Source organism: Drosophila persimilis, unplaced genomic scaffold (assembly GCF_003286085.1).
Source record: "Drosophila persimilis strain 14011-0111.01,24,50 unplaced genomic scaffold, DperRS2 tig00000579-arrow-pilon, whole genome shotgun sequence".
NCBI lineage: Eukaryota > Metazoa > Arthropoda > Insecta > Diptera > Drosophilidae > Drosophila > Drosophila persimilis.
The window spans coordinates 911166-933008 of record NW_020825322.1 but is presented as its reverse complement, the minus strand read 5'-3'; the positions used below and the strand labels follow the sequence as shown (position 1 = coordinate 933008).

Sequence of the window (21843 nt, the reverse complement as noted above, 5' to 3'; positions counted from 1 at the left end):
CTCATTTTGAGTATCGGGTATAAAAAGGACGAAGCAAAAGAAGCATCAGATGAGAAAGAGCGAGCGGGAACGCTGTGAGCCGCAGCAAGGGCCGCTGCTCTACATTTAGACCCGACACTTGGTCAGTATGTTTCTATCTCGCTCCCCTCCGCCGGAGGGCGCACACTGCACGAGGAGAGTGTGTGAGCGAGAAAGAGAATGCACGCGGTAGGGGGTTCTAGGGGTTCTGGCTATAATAATGATCTTATCTAAGCCAGATTTGTAATTTTCTATGATTCTCGCATTTCCCGGTTTTCTTGTATCTTCACAATTGTGGATGCCACTGCCTTTCATTCGTTGTGCGACCGGAAAGGTGCTGGGCGAAACTTTAAGTACACTTGTAACAGTGTGATATCAAAGGAGTCTGGACTCAAAATTTGGTTGCTCTAACTCTTATAGGCTCTGAGATCTAGGCTCTCATTGGGACGGACCAACGACTATTGATGGTGATCAACAAAATATATACTTTATAAGGTCGGAGATTGTTCTTTCTGGGTGTTACACACATATTCACTTTCACCAAGTAAAGCCTCTATACCTTTTCGACCAACTTACCGATTTTTATATCCTCAAAACCCACTTTTTCTATAATTTCCCTTAGCTAAATTATAGTTCTTGGCCTCCGTTATTTTATTTTGGCAGTCAGGGGCCTAGACATTCTCTAGCGGATTGAGGTTGGGGCTGTTTTCTGATATATTGGTCTATCGTTAAAAAATAGTCGAAACTATGCATTCATTTTTACAATAGCAAAACGCCAGAGAATTCCTTACAGGGCACGCTGGATGAGTCGTCCTGAAAGAGGGACTGATTCAGTAACTGATTTCAGTAACTGATACTTTTCATATTTTTTGTTGCATTCGAGATACCCTTCATCGTTCATACCTTTCAACACATATGTATCACTCATTTACCTTCATCAACTATGCAACTTTGCTTCTTAGAAGGGCTTCTAGTTCTAAAGAATTGTTGTAGTTGTAGATTGCACTTATGTCGACTCATACATCTGCTCAATCAATTTGTGTCCATATTAATTTTCCCAACCCTTTGTACTTTTCAGAACAGCAAAAGCCAACGCACAAGGAAAAATATTACTGTAAGGAAATCCATAATTATTCCAAGGAGATACAGGTTCAGATATAATACTGTATACACGCGGAGGTTCCCATACGGTGATAGCACATATTGTGTGAGGGAAAAATGCTCTCCAGTGGGTCTACTCCATCAACATCAACTCCTGCATACCGGAGAAAGCAACAGCAACAGCAGCAGCAGCAGCAGTGTCCGAGTGACCATTGATGCCAAGAGCCTGAGTCGGGGAACAAGTGGAAGCAAGTCGTTAGCCCCCGGCTGTGGGAAGGGAGTTCCTGAGCAGCGAGGAAGCGAAATCCGTTGCCTTGGCGCCTCCGCGCTGCGCGATGCAAGGGAACAGCAGCCGATCCACGTTAAGCGCACAATCCTCGGGCACACCGTCGGCCTCCACGATATCCTCGTCGCAGGGAAAGGTGAGTGTGTAAAGTTGATACTGGGATAGGGCCAAGACTCAACCCATCAAGACAATCTTCAACTAGGGTTGCGTCTGCGAGGACTGGGAGGGTTCAACTATGGTCCCCTTTATCCCGGTCTGGCGTCCCATCATTAGCGAGAGTCTCCAGTTACGATACCCCTTGGGCCACTCTTTCCTTTTCGTTTCTGTCTCTGACACTGGCTCTGGTTGCAGTCTGCGGAAAAGGAAACCAATAAAAGCAGCAATAAATTCAATCAAATTAACATGACAACTAGTATATACACTATTCAAGACGCTGAAAATGATTCTTCTACCAAATCAAATTTTTCTACTTCCACACTTCAGCAGGAACCAATAGGAGTACTCTTTTGAGTCGCTGTTTTCTGTATGCGTACTCGTATTCCCATCAGACAATATTGATATTCGAATCAGCATGAAAGAAATTGGCCCCAAGTGATTCATTCGTCCACAAAATTGTAAAATGCACTGCAAATTCCCTTTACGATGTCTCTGATTATCTACCAATTAGTTAGTGAAAGCGGTAGAGCAGTCCCCTCTCTTTTTATTACAAGCGCAGCCAGCATCGTGTTTAATATCAATGAAACACTTACATTCATAAATACATATCTGAAATATATACAAATCTCGTGGAACGACTGGACCGATTTCGATGAACTTTTTGTCTATACTATTCTTCGTATTTCTGTGTGAAAAATACCCAAAAATCCCATTCGAAATGTAAGCTTGTAAGCCTTGATCTAGAACCAAATATTGAATATTTCGCTTATCCGAAAGTGCTGATTGGGGCTGTGCGCTCAAATTCGAACATGAGACAAATGCTCAAATGATTCAAAGAGCAACTATCCAAAATTGGGACACCACCAGAAGCATTGAACCATTTAAACCTGTTTCATTCGCTTATTCAATGCATACAATCATACAATACTGCGGCAAATGGTTTGCCGGGTCAACTAGTACATACATACATATATGAATATGGATATGTATAAAGCATATATTTGCCTCTCCCAGCCTTTTCTTCATTTCGCTTTGTTTTTCTTTGTCTCTCAAAAAGATCTCAATTTGATCTGTGCAAAAGATTCCAGTGCATCGGAGTCCCATTGGGGGAAATCGCTTTCAATCCGAGTGAAATTTTATTTGACAGCTTCCCTCCGCCTCCGCCTCCTCCTCCTGCTGCTGGATGCCTGCCAGTGTGGCAGCTGAGAGTAGTACCAGACCAGTACCCATGGGGGGGCTGCTGCAGCACATTTCCGCTTTCAATTTGCTTGGGTGTGTGCGTATGCGGATGCGAATGATGGAGGGGGCGGACAGGACAAGACAGGAAGATGGGCAGACGGGAAGCGAAGGCGAGGGGAGGAGAAGATGGAAAGGAACATAAATGTAAGTGAGGAACTGCATCCGCTGCTTGTCAATCGTGGGAGTGCGAGTGGGGGAATGGGGAGTGGGAGACCGCCTCGGCTGGATGAATGCAGCGCAGCCTTGTCACTGATGAGACAACACCGACAACCCAACCCCCCCCTCCAACAACACACACTCCCATATATGTATGTAGCTCTCATCACCCCCTCTGCATCCTTTTGGCCCCGAACTCTCCCTCTGTCCTTACTCCTGTCTCCGTCGCTTTCTTTTACATATTTGTATTGCCCATTCGCCGCCGTTGTGTCTTTTATCGTTTTTAATTAAACATTGCCGTTTTGGGCTATTACACACACACAAACACAAAACACACATACATATGTATGTTGCTCCTATACTTCGTCCTTTTTGGATCTGATGGGAGTTTTTTTTTCTACTGTTGTTTGCTTTGCTTTACTTGCGATACCCTGTGGAATCACACCCGTCTTTCAATCAAACTTCAATCAAGCAATCAAATATATGGGAGTGGGTGAATTATTGCCTTAAATCCCATTGAAGACCTTATGGACCAAGGTCAGGGCGGTGCACTTTCGTAATGAAAACAAAAATGATTAAAAACCAGAACATGTAACACATGTACAAAAGCTTTAATTTAAATTATGTTGTTTATTTTCGAACTACTATTTCCAGGAACAGCAGAATTCATGGGTTTTTCTTTTGGGGTAAATGAAACAAGGAGGAGTGAGAGATAACGGAAATTTCTCAGTTTAAAAGACTGGAAATGTTTTAAAAAAGATTTTAAAATCAATTAAAGGGTATCCTCGTTTCGTTTCGTTTCGTTTGGCTGACTGTTGCCTGCAATGGAAATTGCCCTGACACATTTTGAAGTTGTTACTTTTCTCTTGAATGGAGGAGGTTCCTTTCATACTTGCACCATATGTGTGTGTGAGTGTGTTTGTATAAGAAAGAAAAATGAACAGGATGGGTGTTCGTGTGTGTGTGTGTGAGGCAGTCGTAAAAAATGATGGGTAAAAATCTACGTTTGTCATAATTGTCATCGTCCATCAAACAAACATATTCGCTGAACCCAGACACGCACGCACACACACAAACACACACACACACACACACAGTACCGCCCCTTACATGCCCCTGTACTCTCTTTCGACCCCATCCCCGCGTCGTCCGCCACCCTCCATTTTCATGTAAAGTTGCAATTTCTGTTGTGCCCCAAAAACTAGGCAACGCTTTTTCTGCGTTCGACTTTTATCAGCTTCTTGCAGTTTTTTTTTTGTGGAGAACAGCAGGAGGAGTGGGAATGTGGGATGGAAAAGTCCAGAGATGGTGGACGGATGCTCAGTGGTGGCTGGTGAATGGTGAATGGTGCGTTTGTGAAGCATTATTCATGAAATGAGCTGTATAACAGTGGATTGTTTTCACTGGCTTCTTCTGCCGCTGACCCTCTGGAAAAGTTTCTGCTACAGAATGTTCCCCACTTAGTTTTTCTTTTGCCCACATCTCCTGTGCGTTCCCTCTCTCCCATTTCCTCTGCCCCTCTGCTGTTTCTGGTGCTCCTGGTGCCGCTCCCCCATAAATGTTTAGTGCACTTCGATGAATTTTCCTTCAACATATGTTTCATTTTCCAGAAGTTTTCTGTCGATTTTTCAAAGTCTGTGGCGTTGTTCTTTTGCTCTCCTCTCTGTGAATGTTTTCCCTTTTACTTAAATAGATATTTTTTCATCTTTAAAGTTTACCTATTGTTGGATTATTATTTTCTTCTAGTTCGACATCCTCTTATGTCATAGTTTCCCTCTCCTGCTCGGGCCATGAAAAGGTGCTTGATGTTGAACAACAGCAGGGAGCATGTTCGGTGCCATGGAAATTCCATTAAATATAAAGACAAAATGCTGGTTCTACGGGGAATCTGCGAATACCGAAGAGTATACACGTGGTGTATCGAAATAATGCGAGATTAGTGCAGCGAACGAATGTCATTCGCATCATTCGACGAATGTACTATCAGTAGAACGAAGGAGAAAGTTTCACATTTACGGATACGGGCATGGGAAATTGTTTTCCATCTTCAGCTAATGTTTTATCATTTTATGGATGAACTCTTAACAATATCTCCTATCCTATCCTATAATGTTGATATATATTTTACATCTTTTACTTTATTTTTATTATTATTTGTTTCGTTCCTTTTTTTTTTTTCTTTTGTCAATTTTTTTTAAAGTTTTTTCCATTAGGTTGAGGCTTGCTCTTCCTTCGTTGCTCATTTTCTTCTGAACTTTCTTTCTTCATCTATTTCTTATTTTGTAGTTTGAAAATAATTGCACAATTCCAGAAAATTTCTTTGGCCTTGGAGAAAATTGATATGTGAAAGTATAAATAATGTTCTGCATTACGCATACGCCGCATGTGCCGCCCGCCAATTGTCTCCTCCCGTGCCCCCTTTTTCTCTGGATGTGTGGGTGTCTGGGATGTACGTCTCATTTTGCCCCGCTACCATTCTACAATCTCCTGCCTCCTGCCATCATTGACTTTCCATCATCTGACTCGAAGAGCGGGAGGCGGTGTCTGTCAAAGAAAGTTGTTTTTTGTTATATGTATGTCCATGAACTACCATGCAATGTTCCTATAACTTTTTTATGATACTATGGTCATGTTCAATGTGAATGCGTTCTATGTGTACTGTTGGTGAAGATGTCGTAGATGATGGTGTATTAGTTTTTGCCTTTATTGGTGTTTTTAATGTTGTAGTTACTTCTGTGGTATCTGCAGGTGTTGCTGGTGTTGTTATTGGTGCAGCAATAGCCGTTGTAGAGTTTTTTTGGTACTCTTATGGGCATATCTGTAGTTGTGACTGTGTTTATTGTTGCAGTTACTGTTGGTATAGCTGTAGTTGTTGATGTGTTTACTGTTGCAGTTATTGGTATAGCTGTAGTTGTTATAATGTTTGTTGGTGTAGCTATTGCTGTTGTTGGTGTAGTGTTTGTTGATATAGTTAGTAGTATAGCTGTTGTTGTTGTAGAGTTTGTTGTTGTACCGAGTGGTGTTTGTTAGCTGACGATTTGGTTAGTGTTGATTTGTGTTTGTTGTTGCAGTTATTGTTGGTGTAGCTGTAGTTGTTATAATGTTTGTTGGTGTAGCTATTGCTGTTGTTGGTGTAGTGTTTGTTGATATAGTTAGTAGTATAGCTGTTGTTGTTGTAGAGTTTGTTGTTGTACCGAGTGGTGTTTGTTAGCTGACGATTTGGTTAGTGTTGATTTGTGTTTGTTGTTGCAGTTATTGTTGGTGTAGCTGTAGTTGTTATAATGTTTGTTGGTGTAGCTATTGCTGTTGTTGGTGTAGTGTTTGTTGATATGGTTAGTAGTATAGCTGTAGTTGTTGCAGTGTTTGTTAGCTGACGATTTGGTTAGTGTTGAATTACGGGGTGAATAAAAAGAATGAAAATTTGTCTGCAGATCTGTAGATTCCTTGCATTCCCATGGAACAATATATCCAATATTAATGCATTGTGACATTTGAACCCTTTCTCAATGGAATTCGATAATAATTCCGATGTAAATATTAAAATGTGATTAAAAAAATGGGCCTGAGATGGCACTCAGACAGACATGGAATGATGCTACAAGCCTAATCGTAATTCCCAAGTTCATAGGGTGCCAAAAGCGGTCTGAACGCAAAGAAAACAACGCACATGCGTGTGAGTTTGTGTGTGTGTCTGTGAATGCGCATGTGTTGGACCATTCTATAAAGAAGATATTTCCTACCCCGACCTAATCGTACATCGTACTGTCTATCCCAATCCCAATACTAGTTTCAGACCCTATGCCAATTTCAACCATCCAAAGGCATTCCATGTGTGGTCCTTGGCTCGATTGCTTGATTTCTGTTGCGGCTCACAAATGTTCAGCTTCATCTTCGGAACAAAAGTAGCAACAAGGGCGAGAATTGTGCGTATCATTTGTGTAACTTTGTTGCATAACCCCCCGTGGCCCGTTGCCCGTGCCACCACCCATCGAACCCCCACCACTAGAGGCCCATCCAAACCTCAACATCATTCATCCCTTTTGCCTCTCAGTGCCTTATTAGCCAGTGCCTCTGTCTGTGTGTCTATCTATGTTCGTCTCTCTGTCTCTGTCTCATTCTCGTTCTCTTTCTCTCCTTCTTCCTCTCTCTCTCTGTCTGGGTTTTTGTGTGTGTGTGTGTGTGTGTGTGTGTATGTGTGCATGTGTGTGCTTCATTTAAAACAATATCCAAAGATTTGTTTCGCCATTTATATGTCAAAAATGACAAGTCAAGTGTTTTGTTCTTGTTTTCTCGCTTTTCGCATTTCTCTTTCCTCATTCCTCTTTTGCTGTTTTCTCTTTTTTCCTTCGCTCTCTATCTATCTCTCTTTCCCTCTCTCCCACGCTGTGTCTCACGTTTTGTGTGAGCTTTGTTCTCGCGCTTTGCCTTCCCATCCTTTTGTCCATGTCTTCTTCCCCATTCCTTTCCTTTTCTTTTCTTTTCTATTTGCTCGTTTCTGGTTTTGTTCCTGGCTTTGTCATTAGCAGTCAAGCGAGAGGGAAAATAACTTATTCCGGCTCGAATAGCATATGCTCTTTGCTTTTAAAACGAGTGTTGGTCAGCCACCAGTGTTGGTCAGCGGTTGAAGATCGGAAAACCAGGAATGTCTTAACGGAGTATTATTTATAGTCCGGCTCTAATGCTCTTTACTTTAAGAAACAGTTCTGGTCAGAAATCAGTGTTGGGAAACGATGGAAGGACAAAAATCATGGAGTGAGTGTCTTTATGGAGTATCATTTACAGTTGATCGAGATAAAACAACAAAATTTTGAAAATCAGTTTTGGGCAGTGAAGAGCCAGAAACCAGTGTTGGTTAGTGCAGAGCCTGCATTCACCCAATTGCTTTCCACTGAATTTCATTAATTCCTTTGTGTGACCCCCAAAAATGTGTGCTACGGAAATGGGTTGTGATCAGGAAAGAGTGGTGTTCAGTGCCTCCAAAAACACCACACCTGCGAGAGCTTTTCGGACAAATACACACTTATATCTGCGGCTAATATATAGTATAATTGTCTGTGTGTATATATATTTCCAGGATTTTTTCAGTTTTCAGGGCATTTCAAAAGAAAGCAAAAAAAAACACAAAAATTACTGAAAAGAAAAAAACACAGCATTGAAGGATGGCCAAAGAAAGCATAAAGCCCCGACAAACAGAAAACTTGTCCCTTGGTCTAGGTCATAGTGTGTGTGTGTGTGTGTGTGTATCTATGTGTTGGCATGTGTCCTAGAGTCTTGGCCATATGTGTCGTATGTGTGAAATGAGCTTCAAGTACAGCAACAAGAACCACTGACAAGGACGCTCATATGAAAACAAACGCATAATTTAAGCGTAATTGCTGTCATTTTTCATTCGAGTGTGGCAAAAGAGTATGTGGCAAGAGGAGGAGGTGGTGGTACGAGGAATGGGGGTGTTCAAGGGGGGCTACTGCCACTGATGTTGCTGTTGCTTTTGCTTTTGCTCTGTTTCAAGTGCCCCAGTTTGTCTATGTCGCCATAGTGGCCCTCCGTCAATCCCTTAGACAGTTCATCCTTCTCTCTCTCCCACTCTCTTCTTTCTCTGCCTCTATATGCCTCTCACTCTCATCTGTTCTCTTGCTTCTTCTTTTTCCTTCATTCCCTATCTGTTTATGTGAATGTGAGAGCGCCTGCATCCGGCGTTGAAGCGCTGATAATTATGCAGCTTAGGTTAGGACTTTATTCTTTCTTTCGCTTTCCTTTGTTTTAGTACCCTATACCCTGCACCATGTACCCTGTACAGAGGTCAGTCTCTTCTGTCCCGAAACCTATGAGTTGTTAACTATATTCTAGAACTGCAGGTCTGGCAATCGAGTGTGCGCTCACAGCAGGGCTGTGATCAGGGATCAGTGATGGATATCCTACGATAGGGCTGGTGAATGCACATGATTAGTTATTATGATGTACAAATTCATGCCTCAGATTTTCAGAATTGGAGCGTAAAAATAGTACCATCCATTTTCTTGATATATGTATGTATGTATATGATTAATTTCTGTTGGCTTATAACGATAGTTGATATATCTATAAGCACTAAAGCAAGCACTAAATCGCGTGCTTGACCTTGTCACAATACTTTGGTTTTTCGAATAACTATACCTATTTGACGTGACTGTATTTTGGTGCGAGTCGCGATGCCTCGAGCCCAATATCGATAGGTTCACCAACACTCAAAAACATGATACATGACACCTGAAACATGATGCATAATACATTATGCGTGCTGATGACTCTCACACCTTGTACGTCTCTTTCTCTCATTTTCAGCGTGGCTTAGCGGCAAATGATGATTTTCCATGTCCACAAATTGTCTCTCTCTCTCTCTCTTTCCCCGAACAGCTCGCTCCTAGTGAGGAAGCCGTGTTCATTGAAATTTGATCCAAATCAGATGCCGCTCTTTACGAGAAATCGGATTCCAGGGTATATAAAGACTCGGCCCCGCAATGGCAGCATCGCCTTCTGGCGGGGCCAGCGGCAGTTCATCAATTGGCCCGACTTTCTGCCACGTTAATCCCCAACGAGTGAAAAAAAGCAGGTGGAAAATGGGAAAAGCCGAACGAGAATGAGGCGTGAAACATGAGTAGCTGGAGCTCCCCCCCTTTTTGGAAAATGTGCTCCTTCTCCCCGTTTCCACCGAGCACTGTCTTCCTGTTCATTTGTATGCTGGGGCTCTTTTGGCCAGGTGCTACGGGGTTCAGGTGCAGGTGGAGGTTGAGGTCCAGGACCAGATCTGGCTTTGCTTTGTGTGTCCTTTTTGGCCGCTTGCCAGCTCGACTCGAGTTCACTTCCAGTTGAGTGTTTTCCCCCACCCGTTTTCGCCGTCCCATTGTTGCACTCTCTGCCACTTGCAACAATTGTTGTCCAGCCACGCCCCAGCCCCCCAGCCCTCCAGTCTGCCGCACACACACACTCCTCCCCTGTCGTCCATTCAGTTTTGTGAACCCCCGCACCATGGGGCATAATTTTTGATTTCCGTTTGTTTTTTATTCACTTTGTTTTGCAATTAGGAAACACTTTCGTTTTTTAGTCCTTTTCGGGGGGATGCTGCACGTTAAAATTGCTCACGGAAGGAAGGACTGGACGGGATCTCTGATCCCACGAAATATGCATCTAAATATGTTCCTGAGAACGTGTGTATTTGATTGGAAGACTCACTTCCAATGCACAAAATACTCGACTTACAACAAACAATCGAATGGGGCTGTAATAGGAATCGTTCCCCCAAAAAACTAGCCTTGCTTTCATATTTTTTAACCAGTACTCCACCTGCTCATAGATTATAATATCGCATGTGGACTTATAATCATACAACTTTAGTGCTTAAAAAGTTATCCGACCGTAGTCCAAAGGATCTTCATTTTCCAGTATATTTGCCTCCATTCCATAGAGCACAATATTTCCTAGAAGTCCAGTAGTTCCATCAGTAGAGGAAAAGAAATACCTTTCGATACAAAAAACTTTACAAATCGTCATAACCATCTATCTGCCTGTCTGTTACGATGAAACTAGTCTGTTAGACGTTGAATTCACATTCGGGGACGACAGTTTTTCCACTGCACTGTTCGTGTATCCTTTCGCTTAAGGAAAAGTCTGACGCAAGAGCATTAAGCAACAAGGCCTTATCAACGGATTTATCAATTAGCAAAAGTATCGAATGCCTCAGAGCCCAACGCTAACCATCCACTCGTCGAGCGGTCACTGTACCTCTGCTCTGACCTCTGTCTCTTACTTGTTGGACTTCAGCCTGTGTGTGTGTGTGTCTGTGTTTCTGGGACTGGTTTAAATGATTTCTGACATGTTTTTTGGCAATTTTCGGTTTGCATTTTGTGGTTTTTTCTGGCTCCCTCTTTGTGTCGCTTTCCTTTTTGGGGGCTTTCCTGTGGTGTGTGTGGCACATCACTTTGCATCTGATTGAAATTGTTTCGGATGCAACTGTCTGCCGCATTCCCTGCCCTGCCCTGCCACATGGCAAATTGAATCATTCAGATACTGAATGCTCCGTGGTGCTTAAAAATGCAATGTTTTCCCAACTTTCAGTCAATGCCGCGACCAATAGTCGATACTGTGATACTGTTCTCAGGGCGCAACCTGAGGTCCGGCGGGTAGAACTAAAAACTGAATTCAAGTCTTAAATTGTCAGAAGGAGACGATATAAATTAACAAAAAAGTTAAATTAATAGTTTAGATTCCGGGAATTTGAGCGATTTTATCGCCGTGATAAATCGAGGAGATTTCAAAATTCTTGGAAGCGGACATTTATTTCACCATGAACTGGGTTGAATTCATGCTTTTCAAAATTGAATCAAGTCTCTTTTTCAGAGAAACTTATTTATTAATATAAATATAATTGCTTGAGTCCTTGAGTCTGTCGACTGAGTATTTCCAAAGTATCACAGCAGTGCGCTGTATTCCATCCTCTAAGAGAAGTGGATTCCCTAGAACTATCATAATCAAAGACTGTAAGGACATGAGGCGGTCGCTGGTTTCTCACTGATGAAAAGGGATGCGAATTGTTTCAGGAGACTTTGGTTGGCTATATCGATCCGCTTTCAGCAGAGTCAGATGAGCAATTATTGTCAAAGGAAATATGCAGTAGCTTAATCGGCTGTACGAGTATATCCTTTGAAATACCAATCCAATCCAATGCTATGCACGGTTGGAAAATGTTTTTCAACACCAGCATCGTCAGTTTCCACGGAAATAGGGTTTTCCCTAGATTAGAACCTTACTTATTCCTGTGCACACGAGCCAATGTATGCGTAAAAAGGAGCTCCGTTGCAGGCGACGATGGTATGGTTAAACGAATGATACGTATTTTTATGCATTGAAGTTGCTAAAAGTTTAAAGTATCCGAGATTAATGTACAATAAATGCATACGCTGTGTAATCGTCCCATCCATTGAAACCATTAATTTTATTATGAGAATATTTAGCACATTAAATCTGGCTTTAAATCGCTTTAACAGACTGCCGTACAGTGCAGAGCGGTGTTCACTGTCAACAGGGTTCACAGGGAACAGTAGTTGTAGTTAAAGGATAGAACGGCAGTAGTAGTGAACTCTTTTTTCTCTGCTGTGCTCTCAATCGCACAATCACACCCTGCTGTATTACGAGTGGAATCCGCCTTCATCTCCCTCTTATAGATGAAGGTCGTACTGCTGAAGATCCTGGCGGCTGATTCGGCCAGCGCTGGGCAGGCGCCATCCGCGGCCCATGTCCTCGCAACGGCTTAGGGACAGCAGGAAGATGTTCAGGTCTTTCGAACCGTTAAAGTCAATGCTACGGATCTCCACAAAGACCCCGTAGGGCCATAGGGCATCCAAATCGAGGACGCGTCTTGTTGACTCCGATGATGCGGATGACGAAAACCAGCAAGAACCCTTACAGTGGGTGTGCTTTGGGGATTTAGATTTCGAAGATTCGTTATTCGCATATCTTAAAAAAAAGAAGAAGAAAAAATGTACAGGAAGCCCCCTATAATGGATGTGGATATGCGAATAGGATTAAATACATGCGAATGCGTGGGCGTGTGTCTCTCTGGGGGATTTGTGGCCTTTGCGTGGGTTGTTGCTTGTTTGCTCCAACAAAAGGCAGACAAAATGTTGGCTGCGTTTGCTTGTTGCTGTTGCCGCACCTTTTTGGTGGTTTTTGGATGAGTACTGTACTCCTCGTCCTTCCCCCTTGGTGTACGAGTGCGAGTACACGCCCAATCCCATACCATCCCAGCCAGCTATCCAGTTGCAGTTGCTGTCAAACCTCGCTCGGTGCCAAATAACTCTTCTGAGCCATAATCGAAGGTGTTATCAATCCAATTTGGCTTTAACCTTGTGTGCCAAGAGCCGCTCCCCACTCCACTGAGTCGCCATTGAAATGGAGGGGGGAAATGCAAGTGAAGGACGAGGATGGGGCGCCCACAGCCAGAACGATTTTTGGCTTTTTCTTTTCTTTTGATGCACTTACGTGGGGAGATTATGTATTATGAGACTGGTTGCTATGAGACTATAATATGTGGCATCCATGAAACTATTGAAGCTGGCTTTCTATCACACAAAAATTTTGCTTAAGATAAGGATAATCCTACCATGATCGTATGGCACGGTTGCATCATGAATGTGCCCTGTTCGTTGATAACTCTTATCGTGTTATAAAAAATGGATAGTAATATAATTTGGAGTCCAAAATGTGCAGAAATAAGAAGAAAAACCTAAGAAAAATGTTCCCGACAGTGCTCAAAAAACGGTTAAGAGACATCGATGCACGACATTCTAAAATGATTCAAACATAAAAGTGGCCCAAGTCTTAACTTAAATCGGCATTTGAGTTCTTCTTTCTTTTTTTTTTTTTTAAATCAAGCTTAGGCACAAAATATATGGATTACTACGAATAAAAGGAGATGCCTCTCTTCAAAATCAAAATCCGTTTTATTGTGCATTTTATTCACTTTAAATTATTGATCATAATTATGATGGACTGGTATTATTAATATATATATTATATTTACAAGAAATGATTAAAAGTGGACTCTAAGTGGATGATTTTTCATTATTATCATTATTCAACATTATTATTAATTCATCATTATTCCATGGCTGTTTTTTCTGTTTCTGAAAACTGTGCGGGGGTGGCATCACAAAATTTAGTGGCCATAAAGCCAGAGAACAGAGAACAGAGAGCATCGAAACTAGGACGAGTGTGCGGTGGCGGAGGGCAGCGTGGGGGGGCATCCCCTTGGGAGCCACCTGGTGCGGAGACAGAGGAGGTGATGGTTTAATGCCACCACCTCGCAATGAGGGGGAGGCTGCCGCATGAGCATAATTTGTTGTAATTAACATAACGAGCCAACCCAAGCAATAACGGCCAAATACTCCCACACATACACACGCACACGCACGCACGACAGGGGGTGGCATGGGCGGAGATGTGAGTGGGTGTACGGGGTTTGGTTTGTGTTGTGTGGTGTGGTGTGGCGTGGTGCTCTGAGTCCTGCCCTGGTCCTTTATCCTTTTGTGTAATTAATTTGATTTGTATTCCCTAACCAAGAGGGTAACTGTACTACGACAAAACCCTGCCATGCAGCAGCAACAATGGAAGCAGAAAATACATACATATACATATACATATATATATATATATATATATATATATATGTATATTTATAAAGGAAGACTGTTTTATACACTCGCTTCCAGAAAACCAACCAACAACCAAAAACTTATCTTCTCCGAATAAAAAACAAACCTCACTCCTGGTAAAAGAATAATAAACTATTCCATACGACATACTCGGAGCTTATTTTCTTTGGATTTTTAAAGTTGAGCAAAATACTACCTACATACATATGTACATGAAGAAATTCGCAAGGATACAGTAAAGGAACTTCGGCGTTATTCCGTATTATTTTTAGTCGTTCCCTTCATTTCTAGCATAAATAAGTTGTTGCCATTTAAGAAGACATTTAACAGCGGGGGCGGTGCTGTAAGTGAAGCATTTATGAAAATTACTTTATGCCCCACATTTACCACCCAGAATTTATAAATACAGAAAGGGGAAATTACTTGGTAGCTCCAGAATGAAAATGTCATACATCCAACATTGAAGCATTCAAACATTTTTCGTTTCGTTTTTCGTTGCAGCAACAAGTTGTCGAACTATCTGGCTATGTCATCATACTCGTCGAGAATGTGGAGGGGAAGATTAAACTATATGGCTCACCGCCCGATCGCGATAATCTGGAAGTGGGCGATGAGATACTCGAGGTTAATGGCCTTTCCCTGGAGAACATATCGCGCACGGAGGTCATACGCCACATACACGATGTACGTTTTATTGATCATGCTACGGGTATACTTAGTACTCGTATGGTATGGTGGTTCTGATACCTTTATTTAACTCCAATTGCAGTGCATCAAATCCTGTACGATCTGTTTGCGGGTGCGCAAGAAGAATGATTCCCGATTGGGTGAGTGTAGATAAGTGTTAAACAGTGTTGGTTAACTTTTGTTAAGACTTTTAATTGCAATTTTTATTCTCATATCTTTGTTCTTGCTTTGATTTTAATTCCACCATCGTCACAACACAGTTCCAGCTATTCAGTCTTTCTTGGCGGTCACTGACGTTATCCCTTGCTGATCATGTACAGTGCTGTAAAGCGTTGGGAATATGATACTGCATAAACTTAAACTATTTGATTGATACTGTATTCGTGCCAAGATGTGTAAAAGTTCTCCACCAAGTACTTGTAAAACTGCAATACTGTAATACGATCTATCGATTCAGCTGTACAGTTTTACAGCCATATCAAGTGATTGATCAGCTGTTTTCAGGTGTGTTAGGACGGATACTGAAACGGTGGGGCCACCACTCACACAATTTATTTTAGAACCTACTCTGTGAATCTCCTGGACGAGGGTATGATTGCCATCTTCGATCCCATTAGATATATCGACGAGTACTTTCTGCTGTGGGATGGCTTTATCATGCAATCCGATGTATGGTGGGCATCCATAATCGATCTGTATCTAAAGGGTATACAAATTCTCGACTCTCGAAGCTGGCCTTTTTTGTTCTTTTCTACTCGTAGCTGCTGCTGCTGCTTTTTGTTTGCTTCTTTGGTTCTCCTTTTTTGGCATTTCGCCTTTGCAATTGACTTTGTGGTAAGTCCCCCCCTATCCCCACTATCGCCACCACTGCTCAGAGCAAAGCTTGCGCTCATTTTCTTCCCTCTCTCGCGTTCGTTCTCTCTATCGTACGTCTCTCTCTCTCTGTATGTGGAGCCCTCCAGCGGGCGATGCTTTTGGGGCCTCTCCGGCTGCTTGGCGCTGGAGCCGCGCGTCAGTTGTGCGGCGACTGTCGACGTTTTCGTAGCGTCAGCGTCGGAGTGTGTGTGTCGACGGTCGTTTCGGTTTCGGTTTCCGTTTTAGTTGTGGGCCGCCCCCCCACGTCCCCCCACTTAGCTTTTTCGCTGCTTTCGTTTTGAAGTGCGCGCCGCGTTGCGCACGCGTTGGCGTCTCTGTTTCGTACGTGTTTCGCGCGGTTCTCGGCTCTGCTCGCGTCGGCGTAGTCGTCGTTTTGCCGTTGCGCCATTCCGCAGCATCATTCCAGCGTTTTTTACGCCGCCCCCCCTCCCCCTCTGGCAGATATCAATTTTTTTCGGTGTTACGAATTTCATTCGATTTGTTTGTGTGTGTCAGCAGCAGCAGCAGCAGCAGCAGCAGCAGTGCAGTGGCAGCAGTAAGCAGTCCGACGTCCGCAGTGCAGAAGCGTAGAATCGGCAAAGCAGCGCAGTAGCAGTCGCAGTTGCAGCAATAGAAGTTCCAGTTGCAGCGCAGTCGCAGTGCAGTTGCAGCGCAGCAGCAGTAGGAGAACAATCTCCAGCAATGTGAGTAACTTTCCAATGGCTGTCAAACTGCTGGCGGTGGGGGTAGTGATTCCCCAAAAGGTGTGTGTACGAATCTTACAGCGGAGACGGGGATGGGGATGGCGATGGGGGTGGGGATGGGGTTACGGAGTTACCGTCACAGCTGCCAGCTGGGGCTCTGGAACTTTGGTGGGTCCGTGCGCCCCCCGTGCAGGGGGGGTCGCTCTGAATCAACATTGTCGCAGTTGTTGTTACTTCTGTTTTTTTTCCTCTCTGCTTTTTCAAGTACCTGAGAAACAGGCACAGTCATGTCCGCCCCTGGCTCTACATGTGTGTGTGTGTGTGTTTGTATTTTATACCCTATGCACGGGGGTATGGTGATTTTCGCCAAAATCTCTCCCTTGATTTTTCCTATACAACTCCACTAACGGCTCCAAAAAAACGGTGCACAAAACTACCGAAAGCCATAGACAACCAGATATATGGGGTTTCTGTGGCCCCACTCGTACTCGTAATGCCATGAATCACTCTCAACAATCCGAGAACCATTTTGATCATCATAGAATGATCGTAACATACCATATCATGTGGCTCTCTTGGGAAGTGGTATCAAACGATGCGGCACCTGATCCGAGGGTATCGTTATCTCTCGTCTCCTGTGTCTTTATGAATAATCTCGAGCCGGCTTCGATTCACGGAAAGTTTGTAGCCATTTTTTTTACTGTCTCCACCTATTATTTTATGGGCAAAACTTCAGTTTTCTGTTTAACCCATTAACACGGCGGCAATGTAGTATATGTAGGTATATGTATGTATGTCCATTATTTTTTGTGGGCGTGAGTGTGCAAAAACTGACGCCCGCTGCCTCCTTCCACTCCCCATGGACCATCGTCGGACAATCGTTTGGGAATGGTGGGAGTTGCTCTCTCTCTATCTTTATCTCTATTTCTCTCCGCGAGTGTGTATGTACTACCTCTGCCGGCTCGCAGCCTCCACTCCGAGCCAGCGGAGGCATTGCCATTGCCTCCCACCGAATTCAGCCAACTGGAAATAACTGCAAAAAATAGACAGACAAAGAAAGACAGGGACCGACAGACTCAGATAGAGAGATAGTGAGAGACAGAGAGAGGGAGAGACGGAGAGACAGAGAGAGGGACAAATGGCAATAAAGCGCTGCTTACAGTTTTGGCAGCGCTGGGTGCCACGTGTTGTTGTCGTTGTTGTTGTAAAAAGCGGCTAAACAAGAAAACAGAGAGACAGAGGGACAGACGGACGGAGAGGCAGAGAGGCAGAGCCAGAGCCCGAGCCAGAGGCAGAGAGACGGGCCGAAAAGAAAACTAACCTCAAAACGAAACAAGTTTTGTTGAATGTGGAAATCAACTGTCAAAAAAAAAAAAATAATAAACGAGAAAAAACAATAAAAAAGACGAGAAAAAAAGTGTGGAAAAAGAAACATAAAATACCATTAATGGATCCCCACATACCGCATAGCATGCAAACAAACAAACACTAGAACCGAACATTCTCTCAGGGAAGATCATTCGTGACAGCATTTCAACACTAGAACTGGAACTAGAATAAAAACCGTGTTCTTTGAATACTTCCCGAACACTTCAACTGTTCTGAAACGTAGATTCAACAGCCTTCAATTAAAGGTCATAGCAGAATCTCATTCCGAGCAAAATCCCACCTAAAACAAGAATCAAATTCTAGTATTGGAAGCATGCTTTAAGAAATATGTACCGGGTACAAATGTACTGAAATTGAAGTATAATCCAAGTGAATCAATCAAAAGTGAATGTGTTCTAGTAAAGCCCATGTCTCTGAATAGTCTGCAACACAATATCATCCATCAGGCCATTGGAGGCAAATAGTAATCGATCATCTGCATCGGAAAACCCACACAATAACCATAAGGAAAATTATTTCTAATATATTCTAATATCAATCATTTTCAGTGTTTATCATGCCTCATTATAGATGTAATCTATTTATGTATATATTCCTCCGCCCAACAGTTTGGGCTTCACTGCTACTCAAATTGCATTCCGAGGGGCGTACCCATACGTCCCCCGTCCCCCGTTCCCCTCCCCTACGTGACCAACTGCCTGTAGCAGTAGTACGGGTCCGTACTCGGGAGTATCAGCCAAAGCCTCCTTTCTCTGGTCTGCTCTTTTATTTTTGGGTCAACCTCAATGGACCCCAAAAGAATTTCCAGTTTCCAGCGAAACCCACACTGGAAACATTCCAAAACGAAATCAATATAGGCAGAGGCGGAGAGAGGGAGAGGTAGAGGTAGAGGTAGAGAGACAGAGGATGGCGAGGGGGAAGCTATCACTGAAGTTTTGTCTATTGCCGGTGGGGCCTGCAGGTGCAAGTGGGATAGAAAAACCGCATAACGTTACCTCTCATCAAGTGTGTGTGTGTGTGTGTGTTTATATGTTCAAGCAGAGAAAGAGAGGGAGAGGCTTAGCAGCGGCGACGACTAACAAACAGCATCCGAAATCCGGTAACGCAAGTTTCTGGGCTCCACGTCGCCGCTGAGCAGTCAATTGTGTGAGTAAGTCGCAGGGTATACCAATAAAAGGTGTGGATAGAGAACTACAAGTTAAGCCACCAGAGCATGGTGCTGCAGCTAGGCCTCACCCCCACACCTATGCACCCTGAGTAAGTCTTTCTATTTTACACGCCGTGTGCCAGTGGCGTCGCTGCAAGCGTCGCAGTCAGCATCGCAGTCAGCGTCAATGACGATACAATTGAGCGCCTCTCCGATGCTCCGATGCTCCGATGCTCTGGGTGTCGTGTGTGGTGCAGGGGGTGGGTGGCAAGGGTACCGTACCTACGAGCATGGCCATGTGCTGCGATGTGTAAAAGTCAATGCCTCAACAGAGAGCGAAAGAGAGAGAGAGAAGAAGAGGGGGAGACATAGGAAGAGACCCAAAATTGTATTGACCATTGAATTGCATCGAAATACGGGCAAAATCAGTGGAAGAGGAGGCCAAAATACGGCAACGGATACGGATACGGCTACGGATACGTTTTGATGTTGCGAACGGAATGTGCAGCAGATATCTTGGTACTGCTATTCGGTTTAAACTATTCCATGGGACCTTCAATTTGTTATTCTCTGAACATTCCAATTGCTACATACTCATATGGTATGGTATGGTATGGTCTTCCGATCTCAACGATGGGAAAACTGAGAAGATAGTTAAAGGAAACGCCCCCTCGCCACCGAAATATATATGTTTATCTGACATTCTCGGGGAATCCAAGATCGATTCTGTGTCCGTTTGCTTATGGAAAATTCGTACAACAGCGACTCAACTCCTTTCGACGAATATTTCGTGGTTGGGGGGAGCCGATCTGTTAGGCATTCTTTAATGGAGTGAGTGTCTTTGAATGCCATTCGAAATTTACACTAGTACTCGTACTTGGAATCCATTTTATAAGCATTACTTTTTTTTTTTTAATTTTTGTCTCCTTTCTTCTCCTTATTTTGGATCGTCTTCCATCACTTTTTTCAACCTCTCGCTTCCACCTCTTGTTTTCTGTTTCTGTTTCTTCTACTGCCTTGTGTTCTGTGCTTCTTTATCAGCTGCTATTGCAGCTGCATTTGTTGTTCCTCTTTCGTTGTCTTTTCGTTGTTTTCTTTATCTGTTTCTTTATTTTGTGTGTTTGTTTTTGTTTTCTGCCTTTTTCTTTTTGCTTCCTCTTTCCGAATGCACCTTTCACCGTTGCAAACGATGTTCTTTTCCCCTCTCCCGAGCATCTCTCACCCTCTACAAAGAGATTGAGAGAGCCGTAGAGAGCCTTAGCCCGCTCTCTCTCTCTGTTTCTCTCTCTTTGCGATGCTCCAACGATTTACCGCTATGAATCCATCAGCGTGGCTTCAAATAATTGGATATGCGCAGATACCTTTCAGTGCCAATTCGATTCATTCGATAAACACTCATCTTTATTCATAGCTATTCATTCATTTTCATTAACGGAAGAGAAATTAGAGCCCGACCAAAACTACACCCAAATCGCATCTAAAGGCTATTTTTCATCCATTCATCGATCCATCCATCCTTTTCTGCATCATTTTATTTATTATATGGTTTTTGTTTCCCGTCTTTATTTCCATTCTGAAGATTCTGGAGATATTGGGGGAAGCACTAAAGCACTTGTTGCCACGCGAGGCGAGACGCGGCACGCAATACAAAAAAGAGAGAGGGAGTGGGCTGTGGGCTGCAAGTCGGGGAAGTAGAATGGGGAGCAGGTGGAGAGGCGAGGCAAATAAAGCGTGGGCTACTGGAGCTAATTGCACTTTGAAGATGGCGTCACAGCGCCAACCCATTTGTGGGGTGGCACCAGCCGTCGAGCAGTCGAGCAATCGAGCAATCGAGCAAGCCAAATAAACACACAAACGTGAGACAATGCGCACCTGAGACACAGCCAGACGACAACACAAATACTGACCCTGAGATGATATGATTGTCGGTCGCTTCTATTTCCATTTCCAATTCCAATTCCATTTCCATTTCCATTTCATAGAATGTACACACATGTTTGTATATATTTCATTATAATTTCCTCATCTATCAATCTTTGAGAGTTTTCGATGTCAGCTAAAGGTGTGCCTTCAACTGCAAAGTTTCATTCGTTTATAGCGAATGAATGTCGAATTTCATTCATGGGAATGTGTCCTAGTGGGAACTGGCAACTCGAACTGGAAGCAGGGCGAATTCAATCTCAAGGAAAAGTTAAACAGATGAACACATCTGCACGATGCGACTGTCTCTGGCTGTCCATCATCTTCAGATATCCACATCCCATCGTTTGCCACATGCCGCGTTCTTGTACTCGTAATCGCAACTAAATAACTTTCTTGTTTACTCCGAAATCCCCACAGAAAGAAGCAGACGACTAACAACAAACGAACGAATCTCCGATAAGAGATACTCAGCGATAAAGCAGCTGCCGCAGCGGCGTCGACGTTGGCGTTGGCGTCGGCCCATGCGGCGTATGAGTAATTGGCCGAAAACAAAGGGCTGGAATGGATAGGAGAATGGAAAGGGGTGGGTGCGCACGGGTAGCAGACACAGCCATTCAAACCCCTCGATTGGGGGCTATCAAATTCGGCTGTGACACAAATTGATATGCATTTTGCCTTTCATTGTGAGCGCGGAATACCCGAAGCCCCCCCTTTTCACAATTTTATTGTTAATTAATAATGGAATAGATTCTGTGGGAAGTGTGAGATTTCCTTTTCTTTAGATTCGGAATCCAAGTGGAATGTTCCGGGCTGATCTTTTGATTAAAATCACACGAATAGACGAATAGGAATTATGAATGCATGGAAGACGTAAAGAGACTTATTCTTTGGGCTCTAAGTGAATCAAAGTTCCTATGTTCCGCCGTCTAGAATATTGTATCTAGTACCTGTGCATGTATCTAATGGTTATTTCCCTGAATGATTCACCTTTCTCCA

General features: G+C 43.4%; 1 protein-coding gene across 1 annotated transcript in view; it reads left to right on the top strand.

Moving 5' to 3' along the window:
• LOC6598168 (MAGUK p55 subfamily member 7) overlaps positions 1-21843 on the top strand; it is a 71975-nt gene that overhangs the window by 2663 nt on the left and 47469 nt on the right. Inside the window, exons 2-4 of the mRNA XM_026990341.1 lie at positions 1097-1541; positions 14644-14826; positions 14912-14969. Of these exons, the coding sequence (XP_026846142.1) occupies positions 1455-1541; positions 14644-14826; positions 14912-14969 (328 nt within the window). The 5' untranslated portion in view covers positions 1097-1454. The remainder of the gene's footprint in view (positions 1-1096; positions 1542-14643; positions 14827-14911; positions 14970-21843) is intronic.